General features: G+C 39.9%; 2 protein-coding genes across 2 annotated transcripts; one reads left to right on the plus strand and one right to left on the minus strand.

The window, feature by feature from the left end:
* The first annotated feature begins 12,189 nt into the window (after positions 1 to 12,189).
* On the plus strand, positions 12,190 to 17,366 carry LOC118557581. The gene is made up of 5 exons (XM_036127801.1): positions 12,190 to 12,577; positions 12,926 to 13,165; positions 13,363 to 13,504; positions 14,700 to 15,296; positions 17,250 to 17,366. The coding sequence occupies exons 1-5, from the start codon at positions 12,285 to 12,287 to the stop codon at positions 17,364 to 17,366; spliced, it is 1,389 nt and encodes a 462-aa protein (XP_035983694.1). The 5' UTR covers positions 12,190 to 12,284.
* LOC118562643 lies at positions 13,286 to 16,004 on the minus strand. The gene is made up of 3 exons (XM_036135211.1): positions 15,750 to 16,004; positions 15,492 to 15,559; positions 13,286 to 14,616 (listed from the first exon to the last, which is right to left on the minus strand). The coding sequence occupies exon 3, from the start codon at positions 14,597 to 14,599 to the stop codon at positions 13,553 to 13,555; it is 1,047 nt and encodes a 348-aa protein (XP_035991104.1). The 5' UTR covers positions 14,600 to 14,616; positions 15,492 to 15,559; positions 15,750 to 16,004; the 3' UTR covers positions 13,286 to 13,552.
* Positions 17,367 to 17,714: the final 348 nt, after the last annotated feature.

Below are 17,714 nucleotides of genomic sequence, written 5' to 3' on the forward strand. Positions count from 1 at the left end.
GGTTTCAGATGTTAGAAGTCTGGTCAGTGAAGTTGCATGGAGGTCCCGATCGGTCTGCCTGGTTGTTTTTTCTTATACTGAGAAGGGGTGTGGTTAACGTTGAAGGGGGGAGGTATTGGCTGTTGTGAGGAGGGCGGGTCTAAAAAGCTACCACTTTCTTGATCCTCAAAACATCTCTCCAGTTGCAACAGTTGCAGAACAGCGTTGACATCCGGTCTGCTATCATCTTGTCACGCCATGCGTCAAGCAGAAAAATAACCGGAGTTGTTTTATCTTGAGCCTGTCTCGGAGTTGCGCAGAAGAAACCATCGACCGGTAAACCCCGTTTTTGATTGTCATGTTGGTGAGAAGATCCTATTTGTTGAATCTGTGTCAGTTTCAAATTCCTAGAGTGGGGGAGGGGGCCGGAAATGGGGGAGGGGTACGGCTTCCTGGAGTGGGGGAGGGGACCGGAAATGGGGGAGGGGTACGGCTTCCTGGAGTGGGGGAGGGGACCGGAAATCAAAGGGGGGACCGGAAATCAAGGGAGACCGGAAATGATTAGGGTCATTAATCACCCGTCAATTAAAAAGTGACAGAACATTATATACTATACTCTCTGGTGACTGTCAAAGACTCTACTGTTTCACTTAATCTCGCTCATCTTTCTTTCACCAAGCAACAGGAGTTGGAGGCCATTATTCCGCCGGACCTTTTCAAAGAGCAGCCGAGAGCAACAGATTTAGTGGAGCACGATATTCATCTAAAGAACAGTACCCCCATTCAACAGCGCATGTATTGCATTCCAGAGAAGATGTCGCCGGTGCTAAAAGAAGAAATTGAGGTCATGTTAAAGCTTGGTGTGATAGAGCCAACCAGCAGTGAATGGAGCAACCCTGTGGTTTTGGTAATTAAGAAAGATGGGAGCATCCGCTTTTGCATTGATTTTAGGAAAGTGAATGCTCAATCAGACTTTGATGCCTACCTGTTACCAAGGTTGGATGACCTTATTGAATGTGTTGGTCAGGCTAAATATATAAGCACGTTGGATCTTTGTAAAGGATACTGGCAGGTACCCCTAACCGATACTGCCAAGCCACTCACTGCTTTCAGGACTCCTCAGGGATTGTGGCAGTTCACAAAGATGCTGTTTGGACTCCATGGGGCTCCGGCCACGTTTCAAAGACTGATGAATAAGGTGCTCTTAGGTATGGAATCATTCACTGCAGCTTACCTTGACAACATTGTTATTTATAGCAACTCATGGCAAGAACACCTAATTAATTTGAGACAGGTGCTGCAGACCATAAATAAGGCTGATCTGACCATACATCCTAAGAAATGTTCATTGGCCAGGAGGGAGCTCCAGTATTTAGGCCATATCCTTGTTTGAGGGGTCATAAAACAAGTGAAGGATAAGGTAGAGGCAATCAAAGCAGCAGAGAGGCCAAAAATTAGGAAAAAGGTCCAATCTTTTTTGGGTCTGGTAGGGTGGTATCGGAGGTTTATTAGGAACTTTTCTGCTAGAGCAGCCCCCCTTTCTGACCTCACTGGAACATCAACAACAAAAATTGTGTGGGGAGGGGCTTTTCAGGATTTGACAGGACTGTGTCAAGAGCCAGTGCTTCAGAGTCCAAACTTTAGTTTACCCTTCACGGTTCAGACGGATGCATCTGCCAGGGGAATTGCTGGGGTATTTCTGCAGGGAGAAGGAATGGAGAGGAAGCCAGTTGCCTACATCAGTCGGAAGTTGTTTCCATGGGAGACCAGATATTCGGTGGTGGAATTAGAGTGCTTGGCCATTAAATGGTAATAAAATACCCCGTATGGATCTTATGGGCTGAGAGTTTACTCTTGAGACTGACCATCGAGCATTAAAATGGCTGAAGGTCATGAAGTAGCGTAGAAGATTTCTCCTAAATACATTTTCGTGTGAATACTGTATCGTTCCGTTATGACACCAAACTACTACTAACACTTTATTTTAGGACGAACAGAACGGGACAGCTTTCACCCTGCCAGTCCCCCGAACAACCACTCCTCCCCCCGGAAGCCACACATTTCTTCCGCTATGACCCAAAACAACCTACTTAAAGGAAGAGTAAGTGTGCAAAAGCACTTAGCAATAAAATCTAATACGGATCATTACAATAATTTTGTCTATTGATTAAATTTCCAGTTTTTGATTTTATTCTTTACAAGTAAAATCTTTATTTACACGTCTTTATGGTGTGGAGGAAAAACACCGTCAGACCCGCCATTACAGTTTTCAGCTCGCGCACGCACCACACTTTGGGAATCCCCGTTGAAAGTCAATTAGCATCTTTGCTTTCCCCTGTATATGACATATACTGCATATACTGGTCAGTTTCATTCACTCCTCATGGGTGAACACTGTTGCCATGCTATAGCTGTGCTGTATACAGCTGTTTTCTTACCAACCCTGTCACGTCTTCAACTGTTTGCGATTAGAAGCCTGTCCATGTCAGCTTTTTGCTTCATGCAGTGTACGTTTTCTATCAAACTTCTCAACTCACTAATCAGCCTCTGTCTACACTTGGGTCCAACATCAAGAACTCTCCTTGACATTTACAAATGATATGCCTTTCGAGGGACCAAGCAGTACATGGTGGAGGACACAGGTGTTGGATTCAAAAAGGGGGTTTTATTTACCCAAAAAAAACCAAAAATGTTTAAAATAGTTAGAAATCTAACCGGCATTCCAATAAAAGAGGTTAACTAAAGATACTGAACTCAGACAGACACAAACCAAACTGACCTAATGAAATGACACACAAGGCCCTTAAATACTGGTTTAGCTAAACCATTAACACACACAATAGGGGGAAACAAAATGTCTGCCACATAACTATGTTGAGAATTAAAAATATATCTTAGTTGGGGTTACTGAGGAAAGCAGAGTTGGGTCTGTGCTTCCTGCTCCAGCGTAAGATAAACATGGAGTTTTATTGCCCCGAGGGGGTGGTCAGCAGGAGAGGGGGTCAGTCATCCCCCCTCTGAGCTTGCAGGAGGAGTTTTAAAGTTGATAAAAGGAATGTCTTGGTAAAACTTACTTCAGACAGACAGACTTATCCACCGGTGAGAACAACATCTTATAATGGTATGTACTCTGTCTCCATATTTAATTTCTAAGAATTAAATATGTATTTGAACCGTTCTACCTCTGATCAATGATTCCTCATTTTATTGTCAAATCTTAGACCGGGGTAAAAATGGGCCTTTAGTAGCGAAGCAGGATTAGGCCAATAATAAAATATCACAATTTGGTCAGCCGTGACCCGGATTTTGACATTAAAATGGAGGAACATTTTGAATTTGGGCACGAAGAAGTAATCACTTACAGCAAAACAGGGTCGACCCGAAAAAAAGTAAGGAGATTTTGATTCTCCTATTGGCTAAAGATTAGATGTAGGCTAAATCAAGTGTTGCTGTAAATGAGACGCTTTCTTCTCAAAATATCAGAGGCTGAACAGTACAAATAGGTTTAAATAGAATTTATGTTGAAACCGAGAAATGAGAGAATGAGAGTTATCTGTATGTCCACGTCGGAAAACCGTAAAATAAGGTAGAAACGATAAAAGAGATAAAAGCCAAGAAGCCAAGTGGTGAGGCTGTCGGAAAATAAAATAAAAAGACAATAAAAAGGTTAAAAATCTAAAGAATAAAAATAGTCTCAGGAAGTTGGTCGCTCCCCCCCCCATGACTGACGAGTCTGGTGAATTTTAAGACTGGGGTGGAACGTTACCTCGGAGAAAGGGGACTCTCCACAGAAACGTAGCGATAGGACGGCCGAGAATACAAAACCATCTAAAAGTTGAGGCTAAGAGCAGCAAGACCTTAAGAGTGAGCTGTTATAGAAAGATAAGAGATTAAAAAAGGGGCCCCAGGGAAGCAATAGAAGTTTGTTTTCTAGTTTTCGAAAAACGGGGTTTTTCGAGAACACGACGATCAGACGAGGAGATTTTAACATAAGGAAACGTTTCGTCGAGTGGAAGGGTATTAAAAGGAGACCCTCTGCGCGCGCAAGGCTGTCTGTCTTAAATGTTATATTTGTTATGTCTTGTCTGATGTTTTGAATGTCTCGGTAATATGGGATCCATGGTTTTGAGAGAAGGAGAGATTGGTTGTACCCTGCAACTCAGCGGAGAGTGGGGGTGTGTATGTGTGTGTGTGTGTCTTCATGAGGGTGTGAATTTCTCCGCGTGCATGGGCCTCAAGATTAGAGCAATGACTGGGGAGCAGTTTAATTTTGTTAAGTAAAAGTGATAAGTAAAAATATGGGTGAAAATAAAAACTAAAGGGGAATTTGGAAATCATTGGAAAAAGGGTTGATGCATTAATAATGTTTGTTGAAGTGCAGGAGAATTTCAATGCAGTAAAGCGTTTGAGGTATTGGCTGCAAGCTGTATGGGTGAGTTGCATTGGAGAGCATGAACAGCTGCATTTTGGTGAGTTCTGGAGAAAACTTTTTATTTTGAACTGTAGCCTAAAAGTTAGAAAGTGGTTAGAAGTTTGGAAAAGTTGTTGAAAATTTGGCTGAACATTGAATATCTGTTTGAGGCATTATAAATTGGGAAAACACACAAAAGGGAAAATGCCTTCTCATAGAGTGTAATTTTAACTAGCATTATCTATTGCAAAATAGCGTTTTAAAATGCCTAATGAATATATATACTTTCAGACATGAAATATAATTTGCGATTAAATAGTGATTAAATGGTTTTCATTGTTTGATAGCCCTAGTTATAATAGATAAATAAATAAATATAATTCATCAGACTTAAATCTGGCTGATTAATAGGGAGCAGAAAATAGCCACCCTATAAACTTTTGCTCGCTTGCAGGCCTGGGAAAAAAACACAAGTAAGCAGAACTACACAGAGTTAGAAGTTAAGGTTAAACTGTACCTTAATAGTGTGTGCAAACGGATATTGCGGTTAATTTGACAGATTTTGTTAACACTGCATTTAGTCATGAGTCAGTTTTGAAGTTATCCTCAAATGAAGCAGCTAAAATTGAGGAATCTGTGACAAATGTTAATGGCGTGTATCATTTTATTATAGATACTGATATTGCAGAGCGCCAAAACCTAGCAGAAATAGACAATATTACGGGATCATCACAGGACGGTCCCCAAATTATTCATTATATGTAATCACATTTTCATAGTCCCACAAAATGCAGATGCCCTTGTTACACAGTAATTTAGAGCCCGAGGAATCTTTTTTCTTTGTTCATTTGGTAATGTGCAAATTCTGGTGAATAAACTTTTCAACATCAGTTGCTGGTGATTGTTTGTGGCCGGCAGAATTTGACTTCAAAATTTACTAAACACAGGCGCATAACTGATTTTAGAGCTGTTTTAAAATGTACCTTTGGTGTTTTTTATATTTTTTTTTTCCTTGATAGATGGAGTTATACAGCATTTTCTTTATACACTTTAGCAGAAGGTTCCTGAGTTTGACTGGGACTCTTGATATCTTCTGAAAAAAATCAGTAGGATGGATCTAACACACAGGTGTGGATCCTAAATGAATCAGTCCAATTTAGGGGAATTATTTAGAGTAATAGTGTTACAACAACAAAAACAACGTGCCCTCTTCAATATCTCAGCCGATGAATTTCAATCTTGATACGTTCTCTCAGACAATATTTGATACACCATTTGCCTGTGACTCAAAGGAAGGGTGATACACAATGCTTGAGTTTGTTAATTACTAAAAGTTGGTAAAATTACAGTTATTGGAAAACAATATAGGAAAGAGTGAGAGTAAGCAGCTGATTCCATCGAGAACTGTCTCTATTTTAATTTAAGGTGGGGGAGCTCCCTCCCCCCTGTTTTTCTTTTTCTATCTTAATTTTGTTACAGGTCTGTTCGTTCTGGAGTATGGACATGTCTGACATGAGACGCAGATCGGTGCCGATTTGGGGTTGGAAGAATGAAACTGAGCATTTACAGCCGATATGTGTGTCGTGGGGCACCCATCACATCTGGGACAGTTGCTTATGCTGGACACTGGGCCAAGGACTGTTTCACATCACTAAATCCTGGCAAGAAGTCCCAATACCACCTCACCTTCAAGAAGGTCAGTGCCCCATCTAGGGGATAACGCTCCCATGAACAAGGTTTCCTCACCCTGGAACAGTGGCCAACGCCTATGAACAGCACAGATCCTAAGCTGTCAAGGAAAAATGACTGTCTGCATACACTGGAGTCGTATGTCTCATCCAGTTTCTGAGTCGTGGACCAGAACTTTGTCACTGAGGTGCATCGACAGCGAATCACTGCAACACGTGGGGGACGAAATGTGGAGGTCCATACATGGAAGCTGTGAGTGCGTAGTCTAAACTCCAATCTCTTTTCTGCCTGATCTGCTGTACATGTCAGTCCAGTCCATCTCAAGGACCACAGCCTGATAACAGACTTTTTGTTAAGGTAATTCAGACTGTTATTTCTAGCAATATACTTTTGACCAAATTTAATGGAATGTGATTTCTAATATTTTTTCTGTGTCTCCAACTTTTTGTTGAGCTTCTAGGCAAAGGTGCAGGTAATAACTTCTTAAGGCAGCCGATTGGGCAGATACGAACATTACAGGTTTGCGGTTTTGAAAAATATACTACTGTCTCTTAAATTTTTTACTATATAACTGATATGTTCCTTTTAAACATGAGTTTTAATTCTATTATGTCCAGGACCGTATTGCTCATAATTGACAGCAGAAGGTGTATTTTACCATCACAATTATTAGCAGAAAATCCACTGGGGTGGGAATATTTTTCACATTTAGGGTTCTGTGATGCTGCAAGCTCACAGCTGCATGCCATAAATTTACAGACTGGAAGTTCTTATCAGCTTCTATGACGCAGGGGGCCTCTCACTAGCAGGCAAAGGGGTGATTTGGGTGAGACGTCTTGTTTCCTATTCATTGCAGAGATACACTTTTTAGGTTAAACGGATCTGTTAGGCTATCTCTTGATAACTCATAAGTATTGAGATTTTTCTATTGTACAATATAACTGTTGCATGCTACAACTTATCAGATTTTTGCCAGACTTTGCTGTTACCAGGTGTTTTATTCAGGTAAAACCCAATATTTTATCAGTATGTAAGTACCTTGGAACAGTCAGCATTCTCATACCATCAACTTGCTGTGAGCACATTAGAATAATCATTATTTCAATGGGTACACTGATCTTTTTGGAGGACTTCTTGTAGATCTGTGGGATTATGAAATTGCATTAAGTTTTGATCTGAATCCAGGATATAAGGCAGTGTTTTTCATACTTCAATTCAGATAATTATTTGCAGTTAATTGATTCCCTGTGGTGACTAATACTATTCTTTGTTAATGTTTTGTAACAAAATTAATTTTGTTCCAAGCAGAGGGATATGACATAAACATTTATATGATAACACTATATTGTAAAGTTATATAGATCTTAAACTTTATATCAACCCTTGGCACAAGTAATTCGGAGGAAGGATTCTTGTGCAGGACACCACGGAGGTATGTAACTGCGTTGTAAATCAGATAACGGTTGTTTAAACAAAAAGAAACCCCCCACAAAAGACCTTACCCATGGCTCTCTGGAATGTTTGTTAAGTGACTCCCAAAACAGACCGGAACCATACATTACATTTAATTAGCGGAGTGTCAGACACCACGTATCGGCTACAGATAGATTCTATGAGGGGGTTCTTGGAAAAAGGCTTAAACAGTTTAAGCAGGACAATAAAGTGAATGTTAAATTAAACAGAAAAACTACATAAACTACAAAAAATGGATAAAACAGAGATAAACAGAGGGTAACTTATATGCATATTTAGTTTACTTTAAAATCATTGGTGTGTCAGGTAGTTTGTTAAGGATTCAAAGCCACGTATATCTGTTGCAGTAAACTGGATCAGGATTTGTAACAACTGGATAAAACAAAATGAGGGTTTGCTTTTCCTCTCAGATTAAAAATGGGAACTTTTTCGCAGCATACACATCTGAGTATGGAGGAAATGGTACAGAAGTGAGGTGTGGTGACTGCTGAAAGGTTTTGTGTGGAGTGGTGTGCTAAATGGTAATCTTTAATCTTTAATCCAGAGAACATTCTGACATTCTTACAGGAAAATGTACTTTGATTTCAAATTAAATTAACTAATTTTGGATTCCACAGACATGGCGATTCCCACCGGAGGTATAAAGTTTTTGTGCAGGCATTCTCTTGCAGGACAATCAGAGGCCCAGCGTCAGGAAAGAGGAATTGCGATAAAGTGTCTCATTAACTATTGCATTTCTATAATAGGTTTCTCATAGGATGGAGAAGGAACAAAGGGAAGGTGGTAAGGATTAATGGGGAGAATTCTAAACACAATTGGTTAAAGTTCTGTGCACAGACGAAATTGGAAATGGGGTGAAAAAGATGTGAAGTGTGTTTTCTTGTGGGAGTGTTCAGTTAATTTCATTACAGGATATGATTCCATATGACTGAAAGGAGCTTTTCGGGACCAGAAGTCAACCTCCGGAATTACAGGTAGCACACAACATTTGATATCTAAGCGGTTGTCGTGTAAGTTTCAGGAGACATATAATTAGGAGAAACGTGAAGGGAGTGCACCAACCCCAACCTCGAAGGAGTCACAGACTGATGTGGTGGGCCAGAGGTCAGGGGCCCATCAGACTCCAGGAGCCATGTGTACCAGCCACCAGAGGGTTCCAGGGAGACATCACCGGAACAACTTATCTCGCAGAGCCACCCACGGAGGGGCAGCTGGAATTTTATTTTTTTTTCGTTTTTTATTTTTAATAAAGATTAACATACAGTTCTGTGGAGACCGCGGTTGGAACACTGACTCTTTAAACCATCTTCTTTGAAGGCGAGAAGAAGACATCTTCGAGACGCAAGACATCATTACAACAATTGAATGCATTGTGTAACAAAGAAAAAAGAAAATGAGAGTTTTGTAACCACTGCATATGTCTTATAAGTTCCATATTCATAAGGTGTTCAATATTAGTATCGTTAGAATCTTGGTTTTGCATTGCATGAAAATCTGTTTTTTATTCTGTGGTTTGATCTGAGTGTAGTGCTTTCATGGGTTATCTTTATTTCTAAGAAGACATTTTGTTAATCTAGGTTAGGACTCTTAAAGTCATATTTAGATCATATAATAGTTTCTGGTAGTTGCACATTTTTCTTAGCTTTGCACCTCTCGGATAAAGGTGCTTACTTTTCTTAATTCTAGTAGGTTAGAGATTCAGATAGGTTTAGTAGCTTTTTAGCTTATACTTGGGTTATTTTACATTTAAGGGGAACATTTGAACTTCATTTGATTTCATAAGTCGCCAACAGAGGGGACAGTGGGTTACAATATTACATCTTACTATTTACATTTTGTTTAAGGGTTTCAAGACATAGACTTAGTTTAGCCTAGTTATTGGTTTGATCTTTGAGGGATCAAAACAGAGGGGTTGTTGAGAATTAAAAATATATCTTAGTTGGGGTTACTGAGGAAAGCAGAGTTGGGTCTGTGCTTCCTGCTCCAGCGTAAGATAAACATGGAGTTTTATTGCCCCGAGGGGGTGGTCAGCAGGAGAGGGGGTCAGTCATCCCCCCTCTGAGCTTGCAGGAGGAGTTTTAAAGTTGATAAAAGGAATGTCTTGGTAAAACTTACTTCAGACAGACAGACTTATCCACCGGTGAGAACAACATCTTATAATGGTATGTACTCTGTCTCCATATTTAATTTCTAAGAATTAAATATGTATTTGAACCGTTCTACCTCTGATCAATGATTCCTCATTTTATTGTCAAATCTTAAACCGGGGTAAAAATGGGCCTTTAGTAGCGAAGCAGGATTAGGCCAATAATAAAATATCACAACTACTAACTCAAACAATGAAATAAACCTAAAACACCCCCTAAGATTCCCCCACTTGGCATGAGGCATTTGGTTCAGTCCAATGAGGCCATCAGCTGCACTCCAGTGATCCGGCCCTTAGCCATGCCTTTTGTCCATTCAGAAGGGGAAGCCAAACACCAAACACCCATGAAACTCAAACAAAGAAAAAGAGTGTTAATTTAACATAAACTGAATTGACCTTGCAGTGTTAATATGTGTGCACTCCATATAAACATTGTAAGGTAATAAAGGAACAAACAAAGAAATATAATTAAGGAATATTTAAAGTAAGAACTATAAAGTGAATTAAAGAGAAAGCAAACTGTTGTGGGGTGTGATCTTACCCTGTGTGGCTTGCCATCACAATGCCACTACTAGAAAGTTTATCTAGCAAGCTTATCAAGCTTATAAAGTCTTAAAAGCGAAATAAAAATTGTAGAATGAGATGGGCCTGATGGGAGTTAAGGATAATGTTCTGACTTTTCCTTAAATAGTAAAGAAAGCATATTATTCAATTTAATAACATAACTTATTTGCCTAATAGTTGGGATAAACCACATAGGAAATATTTTGGCTTGTTACACAAATTTGTGAAAATATTTGAAATAATACATATGACGCTTCATTAATTTAACATTCTATCCACCCTTTTGCAGTGGCAACTTCAACTGCTACAATTTATATATTTGTTTTCTTTTGCTGCACAGACATTATTCTTGTCATAAGATGGAGCTAAATTTTTAAAAACTTTGAAAAGAAATGCTGAGGCCTGGCTCCTCCCTGCAAAGGTGACAGGCAGGATGGCTGAGGCTTGGTTTGAATCCAGGAGACTGGCTTGGGTCTGGCTTGGGTCTGGCTTGGGTCTGTCAGAGCTGAGACAGCTCTGACAGATCCTCAGGCATGGTAAGCCTAGTTTTTGTGTTACAATCCAGACCATTGTCCAAGAAACAGAAGCTTTGGTAAGAGTCCGACAAAGGATTGGCAAGACAGAAAAATTGAGAGACTTGGTAATCAGGTGTGAAAGAAACGCTGGTCATCTACTAACCAAAGGCTTTCAGTAGTCTGGCACTGTCTGCAGGAGGCTTATAAAGAGCTTCGTAAAGTGCTTTGGGGTTGATGGACTTGATAAAGCACTTTACAAGTGCAAGCTATTTATATATTGCAGTTGTCCTTAGGCATGCACTTATAAAATAAGAAACGTATAAACAGAGCTTCTTTTCAGAAATGGATGTAGAACGAGAAGGCTGGTCAGAAACCAGCAGAAGCCAAGCCCTGCACAGGACTCCAACTGCAGCTGATAACACCAGCGGAGACACAGCACTGCAGAAACAAACAGCAGGTTTAGCGCTTGCAGACCCACCAAATTGGTTGAAAAACCGCACCATGATCTCAGATAAGCAGATCTCAAAAACACAGCAATACAAACACTACTACTTTTAGTAACCTTTGAACTTTTTAATATATTGTGTAGCACTTTCAGATTGTGAATCAAAAACTGCAGAGTAATACAATAAAAAAAAGTGAAATAGATGTAGTGTTACATATAGGTCAGAAACTAGAGTAATTTATTAACACAACTTTTTGTTGGCTTTTTAAACCCTGGTTGATCTATTGTTGTGGAATATTGTTTTTGCACCATGACTCTTTGTCTACCTTAATGTATTTGACAAACTGAAAGATAATAAAATTGAAAAAAATTAAAGGAACAAGAAAACAAAACATAGCAGTATCAATTGTATTTTGACAGATTATGAACACAGCTTAAGAACAACTCATCAGTTTTACATTTTCATGATCACAGTTTTCTTGGTGTGAATAATTAGATTTAGCCTTCCTAATAGTATTTCCATGTGGGTTTATTACAATAATTATTCACAAAAAATAAACATGCATGCAAGGTTTCCTACGTGATTGTATGCTCAGTCTGATCATTTCAATTTAAGTTGTAACAACATGTCTGATGTTGTTTTATACTAAATTTTGGCTTTTATTTCCATGACTAAATGACTGGGTCCATATCTAAAGACTCTTTAAATACTCTTCTTTGTTTTAACTATGACCTGACAAGTATTTTGCATTCTCTCTTTTATTTTTTTCCCAGTGCAAAGCCTGCTTACAAAGGTGGAGAACTTGAGGACAGTCTTGATTTAGCAATATATATTCATATATATATATATATATATATATATATATATATATATATATATATATATATATATACACTCCTGATCAAAATCTTAAGACCAGTCAAAAAATTGCAAGAATTTGCATTTTGCACTATTGGATCTTATGGACCTTACCAAGCTCCGCCCACAACTGACCTAAAATTCTGAAGTCTCACAAACAAAGCCTCGCGGCGCATTCATTCTACGGTAGTTTCTATGTAAACATGGCGGTTTCCACTTGGACGGATTCTTTGCGGAGTATTCCTGACTCGATTAGTGCGTCATTTCTGCCTGATTTTGAGAAAATATCATCGACAACAATGGACAGAGGAGTTAACAAGTTCATGTCATCATTTTTGGACGAGTTAAGGGTATTTGAGCCACGCGAAGCCTCCAAAGTTGTGCAGGTCACCGCAAAATGCTATCGGTCGATGAGGAAAACGGCAGACCCTCACTCCCTCAGCATTAATATAGATGTGGACAAGATAACTGATGCCTATTGTTCTTGCAAGGCTGGGTAAGTTGTGCATTCATCGTTTTGTCTGTTACTTTTGAAATCAGCGGATAATTCCTGTGGTTTGTTGGCAAATGTTTGTGTGGCTAGCTTGATACGCTGTACTTGGTGCTAGAGTGGCTAACACGAGGAACAGTTTCGTCCAAAGCCTCTTCTGCTAAAATAAAATATTTAGTGTATGTCAGATACAGTACACGATTGAGATTGATCTGTTTAGCTAACGTAAGACTGTGTAGCAGACATGCTTCACGGTCTTGAAGCTGTAAAGTTGTATCAGTACTGCCGTTATGTTACAATTAGCTAAAAGCTGTTCATGATGCATGCGTTTATTGTTGATTTTCTTTTTTTCAGACTTGGGGGTCATTGTTCACATATTATAGGCCTCCTCAAGACCTTGCAGTATTTCAAACTGCAAAGTTTTTCCTCAATCCCTGACCGATTGAGCTGCACCAGTATGCCACAAGCTTGGGGAGCACAATCAGCTCGGGGTTTGAGGATTGAACCCGTGCCCATCAACCACCTCACTCTAGCACGAAACGTGACTCACCGCAAGCGCAGACCGAAGGAATGCAGTGTGGACTTGAACAAAATGTATGTACTTTTTTACTGATTTAGATTTGAAACAAAATTTAACAAAATAAATATATGTACCCTGGTGTTGTTTTATGATTCTGAGTGTAACTACAACTGCATGAATGCAAACAAAACCAACACATAAAACTGTTCTTTATTTTAATTAATATTGCAAATTTGACAACTCTCAAAATTCATTTTCATTATATTTACAGAGTGACAAAGGTTGAACCCGAGGAGATAGCTGCACTGAAATTATTACATGGTACTCCATTGACATATATGCTGACGCCTTCAGCACCAACTGTCTCTACACCCCTGGGAGAAGTGCAAATTGGGTCAGCTGTTTCCTATCAGGTAAAAATTAATGAAATGTGTACTAAAACAAGACTAGTATTACTGTTCTTACATTTTCTTCAAAACAAAGCCCTGGAAAAGTGTCAAGTAGCAACACACAGCCCATATTCTGTTTAACTTAGGAAATAATATAGCAGGAATTGTACAACCAACTATTTTGAAATCTTTAATGCGAGAAATGAGTCGTTCAACATGCACTCTGTGTCTTGCTATTTTGTCAGTTAGTGCAAGATCTGCCTGAGACAACTGTTTGTCTGCTGAGGCAAAAGGTGGTATGTTTAAGGACAGACCAAGGGCATTTATCTCATCCTTGATTGTAAACCCTTTGTCTGCCATGACACCGTCACCATTCTGAATGTAACCAATGTCCTTCAGTTGTTGTATGGTTTCATAAAAACCACTTGCTTTTGTAATGGCCTTGTCTGATATTGATCCTGTGAATAATTCTGATGTGAACATGAAAGACCCCCGAGAGTCACAACCTATGAGTGCCTTGAATGTTGTGGTAGACTTATAATCGCTATATAGTTGGCATTGCACACCATGGGCCCAGGGGGATTCTGTTTTTAATTCTGTTCCATCAATAATAATTAATGTTGTAGGGAAATTAGCTTTGAAGTCTTTTGGCATGTTGTCTATTATAGTTTGTCTGTGTGGCCAGATAGAAACAGTGCACAGCTTAAGATAAATAATGTCAATCCAAGTGTTAAATACTATACCAGCTGACTGTTGTGAAATGCCGAACCGTGTTGCTAGATCGAACAGACCAAAGTTTTGTCTTAGTCTGCACATAGTCAGGAAAAGTCCATTTTCTGCTGACATTTCTCTAATGTCATTTCTGTTTTCATCATAAGTCAAAGTCTCCCTCTTTGGCAAGAGAAATGTAAATAGTGACATGAAACGGACTAGTGTAAGTCCTGTATAATATACACACAGATTTTTTTTGCTGTTCTTCTCAGATTCAACAACAGCATCAATACCAAACAGTTTTCGTTTCTGTTCTTTCTGTAGCTCTGTTTCTAAATTTTCCACTTTTGCTTGTAAGCGACTGATTTCAGTTTTTGCCATTTCCAACTCTGCAGTCACTGCAAGCATATCCAGCGGCGAAATCCCTGAAAACAAAAAATAAAAAAGGACTAAATATGTATATATAGACAAATGTATATAATGTGATGATACTGCTCTTTTGTTTCAGACAAGGAACTTGAAGGCAGATGCGACAGCGGTCATGCAACAGTGTGGCAACACCTGTGTCACAAATAACCCACCAGTGGATCTTCCAGAAAGATATAAAGCGTTGAAAGACCTTAATATTTGTGAAGATCCTGTGGAACTGGAAGCTCGAACCAGAGAACAGAGTAAATGTGCTGAGTGGTTTGAGGCAAGAAAAAAAAGGCTTACAGCCTCAAATTTCCATCGAGTTATGGTCAGGAAAGCAAAGGTCACACACAAGTTTTTAGAGTCAATTTTTGACGCTAACTCTGTTTCAGCCCCTTCACTGGATTACGGGCGAAGAAACGAGCCCTTAGCAAAATCAAAATATTTACAGACTCATCAGGACCGGCACTTGCATGAGTGTGGCTTTGTGGTCAGTAATCACTTTCCCTTCATAGGTGCTTCACCCGACGGCAAAGTATGTGACGGTGGCCGATCGGGTCTAATAGAAATAAAGTGTCCGTATACCGCTCGAAATTCCACCATTCTGGATGCCTGCATGCTACCCAATTTTTGCCTAGAAATGCAACCCAGTGGCTCTGCTCAGCTGAAGAAGACACACATGTACTATGCTCAGGTTCAAGGTCAACTTATGATCACAGGATGTGATTTTTGTGATTTTATTGTTTTCACCCACAAGGATCTACATGTAGAAAGAGTGTGGCCAGACAAAGTATTTATGTCATCCATGTTAGAAGTTTTAGCTGCTTTCTATCAAGATCATGCTGTGCCTTATTTACAAAACCTGTAGGAACTGGTTATCCTCACTTACAATGTTCATCTGTTTGCACCTCTATCCCTTTGTCTGCATCATTGTTTTCTGCAGCATCGTAGGTATCCCTGTAAATAATTCAGAACATTCACTGTGAACTAGATGGTATCCCTGTAAACAATTGAAACAACAAAAGTGATTCTGTTTCTGTTTGATGTTCATGTTTGTGGAAAATGTGAATTGTGACACATGATAAATAATAAAATAACTTTTAATCAGCACTGTGTTATGGATGTGTATATAATTGTGTGTACTAACAAGCTCTCTGCTCTAATCGATGGTCTCTTGTCTTTGCTGTCCTGCCTACTTGCACTTTCCGATGCTCTTTTTCGTGCGCGCCTAGCTTTATGCACTCGCGCTCCGTCTGCTGGTGTCGGATAAGGATGGGACGCTGTTGGCCCATCCCCGCCGACAAAATGCTAATAAATAAATAAATAATAAGCAATAAGTATTATTGCTTTGCTTTAAGTATTAAAGCAAATTTATAATACTTACACCAGCACACACTCCCTTGTTCTTATTGATCCTACGAAGGTTGAGCTGCTCGTGTGGTCGCGCACAAGCTTTGATCCAAGCCCGGCATTCTGCACCTGATTTTGGAAATCGGTGAATTTTCCCACCACAAATACGATTAGGGTATCTGACATCACCAGTACAGATACCCCACTGGCAATGGAGAACCATTATTTTTTTATTATTTTTCGATTATTAACTCGAAAACTTTATGCCGGTATGCTAGCACAGCGGTAGTATAGCACTACATTAGCTTGTGTTTGTGAGACTTCTTCGAACGTTGTAGCCACTCTATGACGTAGAATGGGCATCAGCCAATGAAAAGCGGCCCCTCTGGTAAGGTCCATGAAGGTTCTAAGTAGAGCTTCACAATGTTAAAAGGACAAATCAGTGCAAGAGACAAGAACATTTGAGCAGGGAATTGTCTGAAAACTGCATTTATACTCAAACATGATTTTTTCAGCTGATCAAAAGTTTAAGACCATAGCTCAAAAAAACCCGAAACCCCCCCAAAACAGAAATCAAAATGTCAAAAAAAAGGACTCAGTAATGAGTAGCTCCACCATTCTTGTTGATGACTTCAAACAATCGTTTAGGCATGCTCGATGCCAGTGTTTCCAGGAGGCTAGTGGGAACGTTGCTCCAAGTGTTGAAGATGGCTTCTCGAAGGGCATCCATTGTCTGGAACTGATGTCCATTTTTGTAAACTTCCCTTGCCATCCATCCCCAAATGTTCTCAATTGGGTTTAGATCCGGGGAACATGCAGGATGGTCCAAAAGAGTGATGTTATTCTCTTGGAAGAACTCCTTTGTCAGGTGGGCATTGTGAACTGCAGCATTGTCCTGTTGAAAAACCCAATCATTACCACACAGACGAGGGCCCTCAGTCATGAGGGATGCCCGCTGCAACATCTCCACATAGCCAGCTGCTGTTTGACGCCCCTGCACAACCTGAAGCTCCATTGTTCCATTGAAGGAAAACGCACCCCAAATCATGATGGTGCCCCCACCACTGTGCCGTGTAGAAAACATCTCAGGTGGGATCTCCCTGTCATGCCAGTAACGTTGGAAGCCATCAGGACCATCAAGGTTACATTTTTTCTCATCAGAGAAGACAACTTTCTTCCACCTTTCAATGTCCCATGTTTGGTGCATCCTTGCAAAGTCCAAACGGGCAATTCTGTGGCGTTGAAGAAGACGTGGCCTTTGAAGACGTTTTTTGTTTCTGAAGCCCTTCTCTCGCAGATGTCGTCTGATGGTTATTGGGCTGCAGTCAGCACCAGTAATGGCCTTAATTTGGGTAGAGGATCGTCCCGTGTCTTGACGGACAGCCAATCGGATCCTGCGGCTCAGAGCTGGTGAAATTTTTTGGGGTCTACCACTTGACTTTTTTGTTCCATAACCCTCAGGATCATTTAAAAAATGCAAAATGACTGTCTTACTGCGTCCAACCTCAGCAGCGATGGCACGTTGTGAGAGGCCTTGCTTATGCAGCTCAACAATCCTACCACGTTCAAAGTCAGTGAGCTTTTTTGCTTTTGCCATCAGGAGGTCTTGACAGTGTAAAGACTTCACAGAAAATGACATGGAATCCAGATGTTTGCACAGCTTTTGGCTTTTAAAGACTATGGTCTTAAACTTTTGATCAGCTGAAAAAATCATGTTTGAGTGTAAATGCAGTTTTCAGACAATTCCCTGCTCAAATGTTCT

The sequence above is a fragment of the Fundulus heteroclitus genome, chromosome 3 (genome assembly GCF_011125445.2).
Source record: "Fundulus heteroclitus isolate FHET01 chromosome 3, MU-UCD_Fhet_4.1, whole genome shotgun sequence".
NCBI lineage: Eukaryota > Metazoa > Chordata > Actinopteri > Cyprinodontiformes > Fundulidae > Fundulus > Fundulus heteroclitus.

Excerpts from the sequence above, each read along its gene's own strand:
- LOC118557581 (XM_036127801.1), top strand. The coding sequence starts at position 12,285 with ATGGCGGTTTCCACTTGGACGGATTCTTTGCGGAGTATTCCTGACTCG. Across the intron at positions 13,166-13,362 it reads AGTGTGGACTTGAACAAAAT|AGTGACAAAGGTTGAACCCG; the intron begins GTATGTACTTTT and ends TTATATTTACAG. Across the intron at positions 13,505-14,699 it reads GGTCAGCTGTTTCCTATCAG|ACAAGGAACTTGAAGGCAGA; the intron begins GTAAAAATTAAT and ends CTTTTGTTTCAG.
- LOC118562643 (XM_036135211.1), bottom strand. The coding sequence starts at position 14,599 with ATGCTTGCAGTGACTGCAGAGTTGGAAATGGCAAAAACTGAAATCAGT.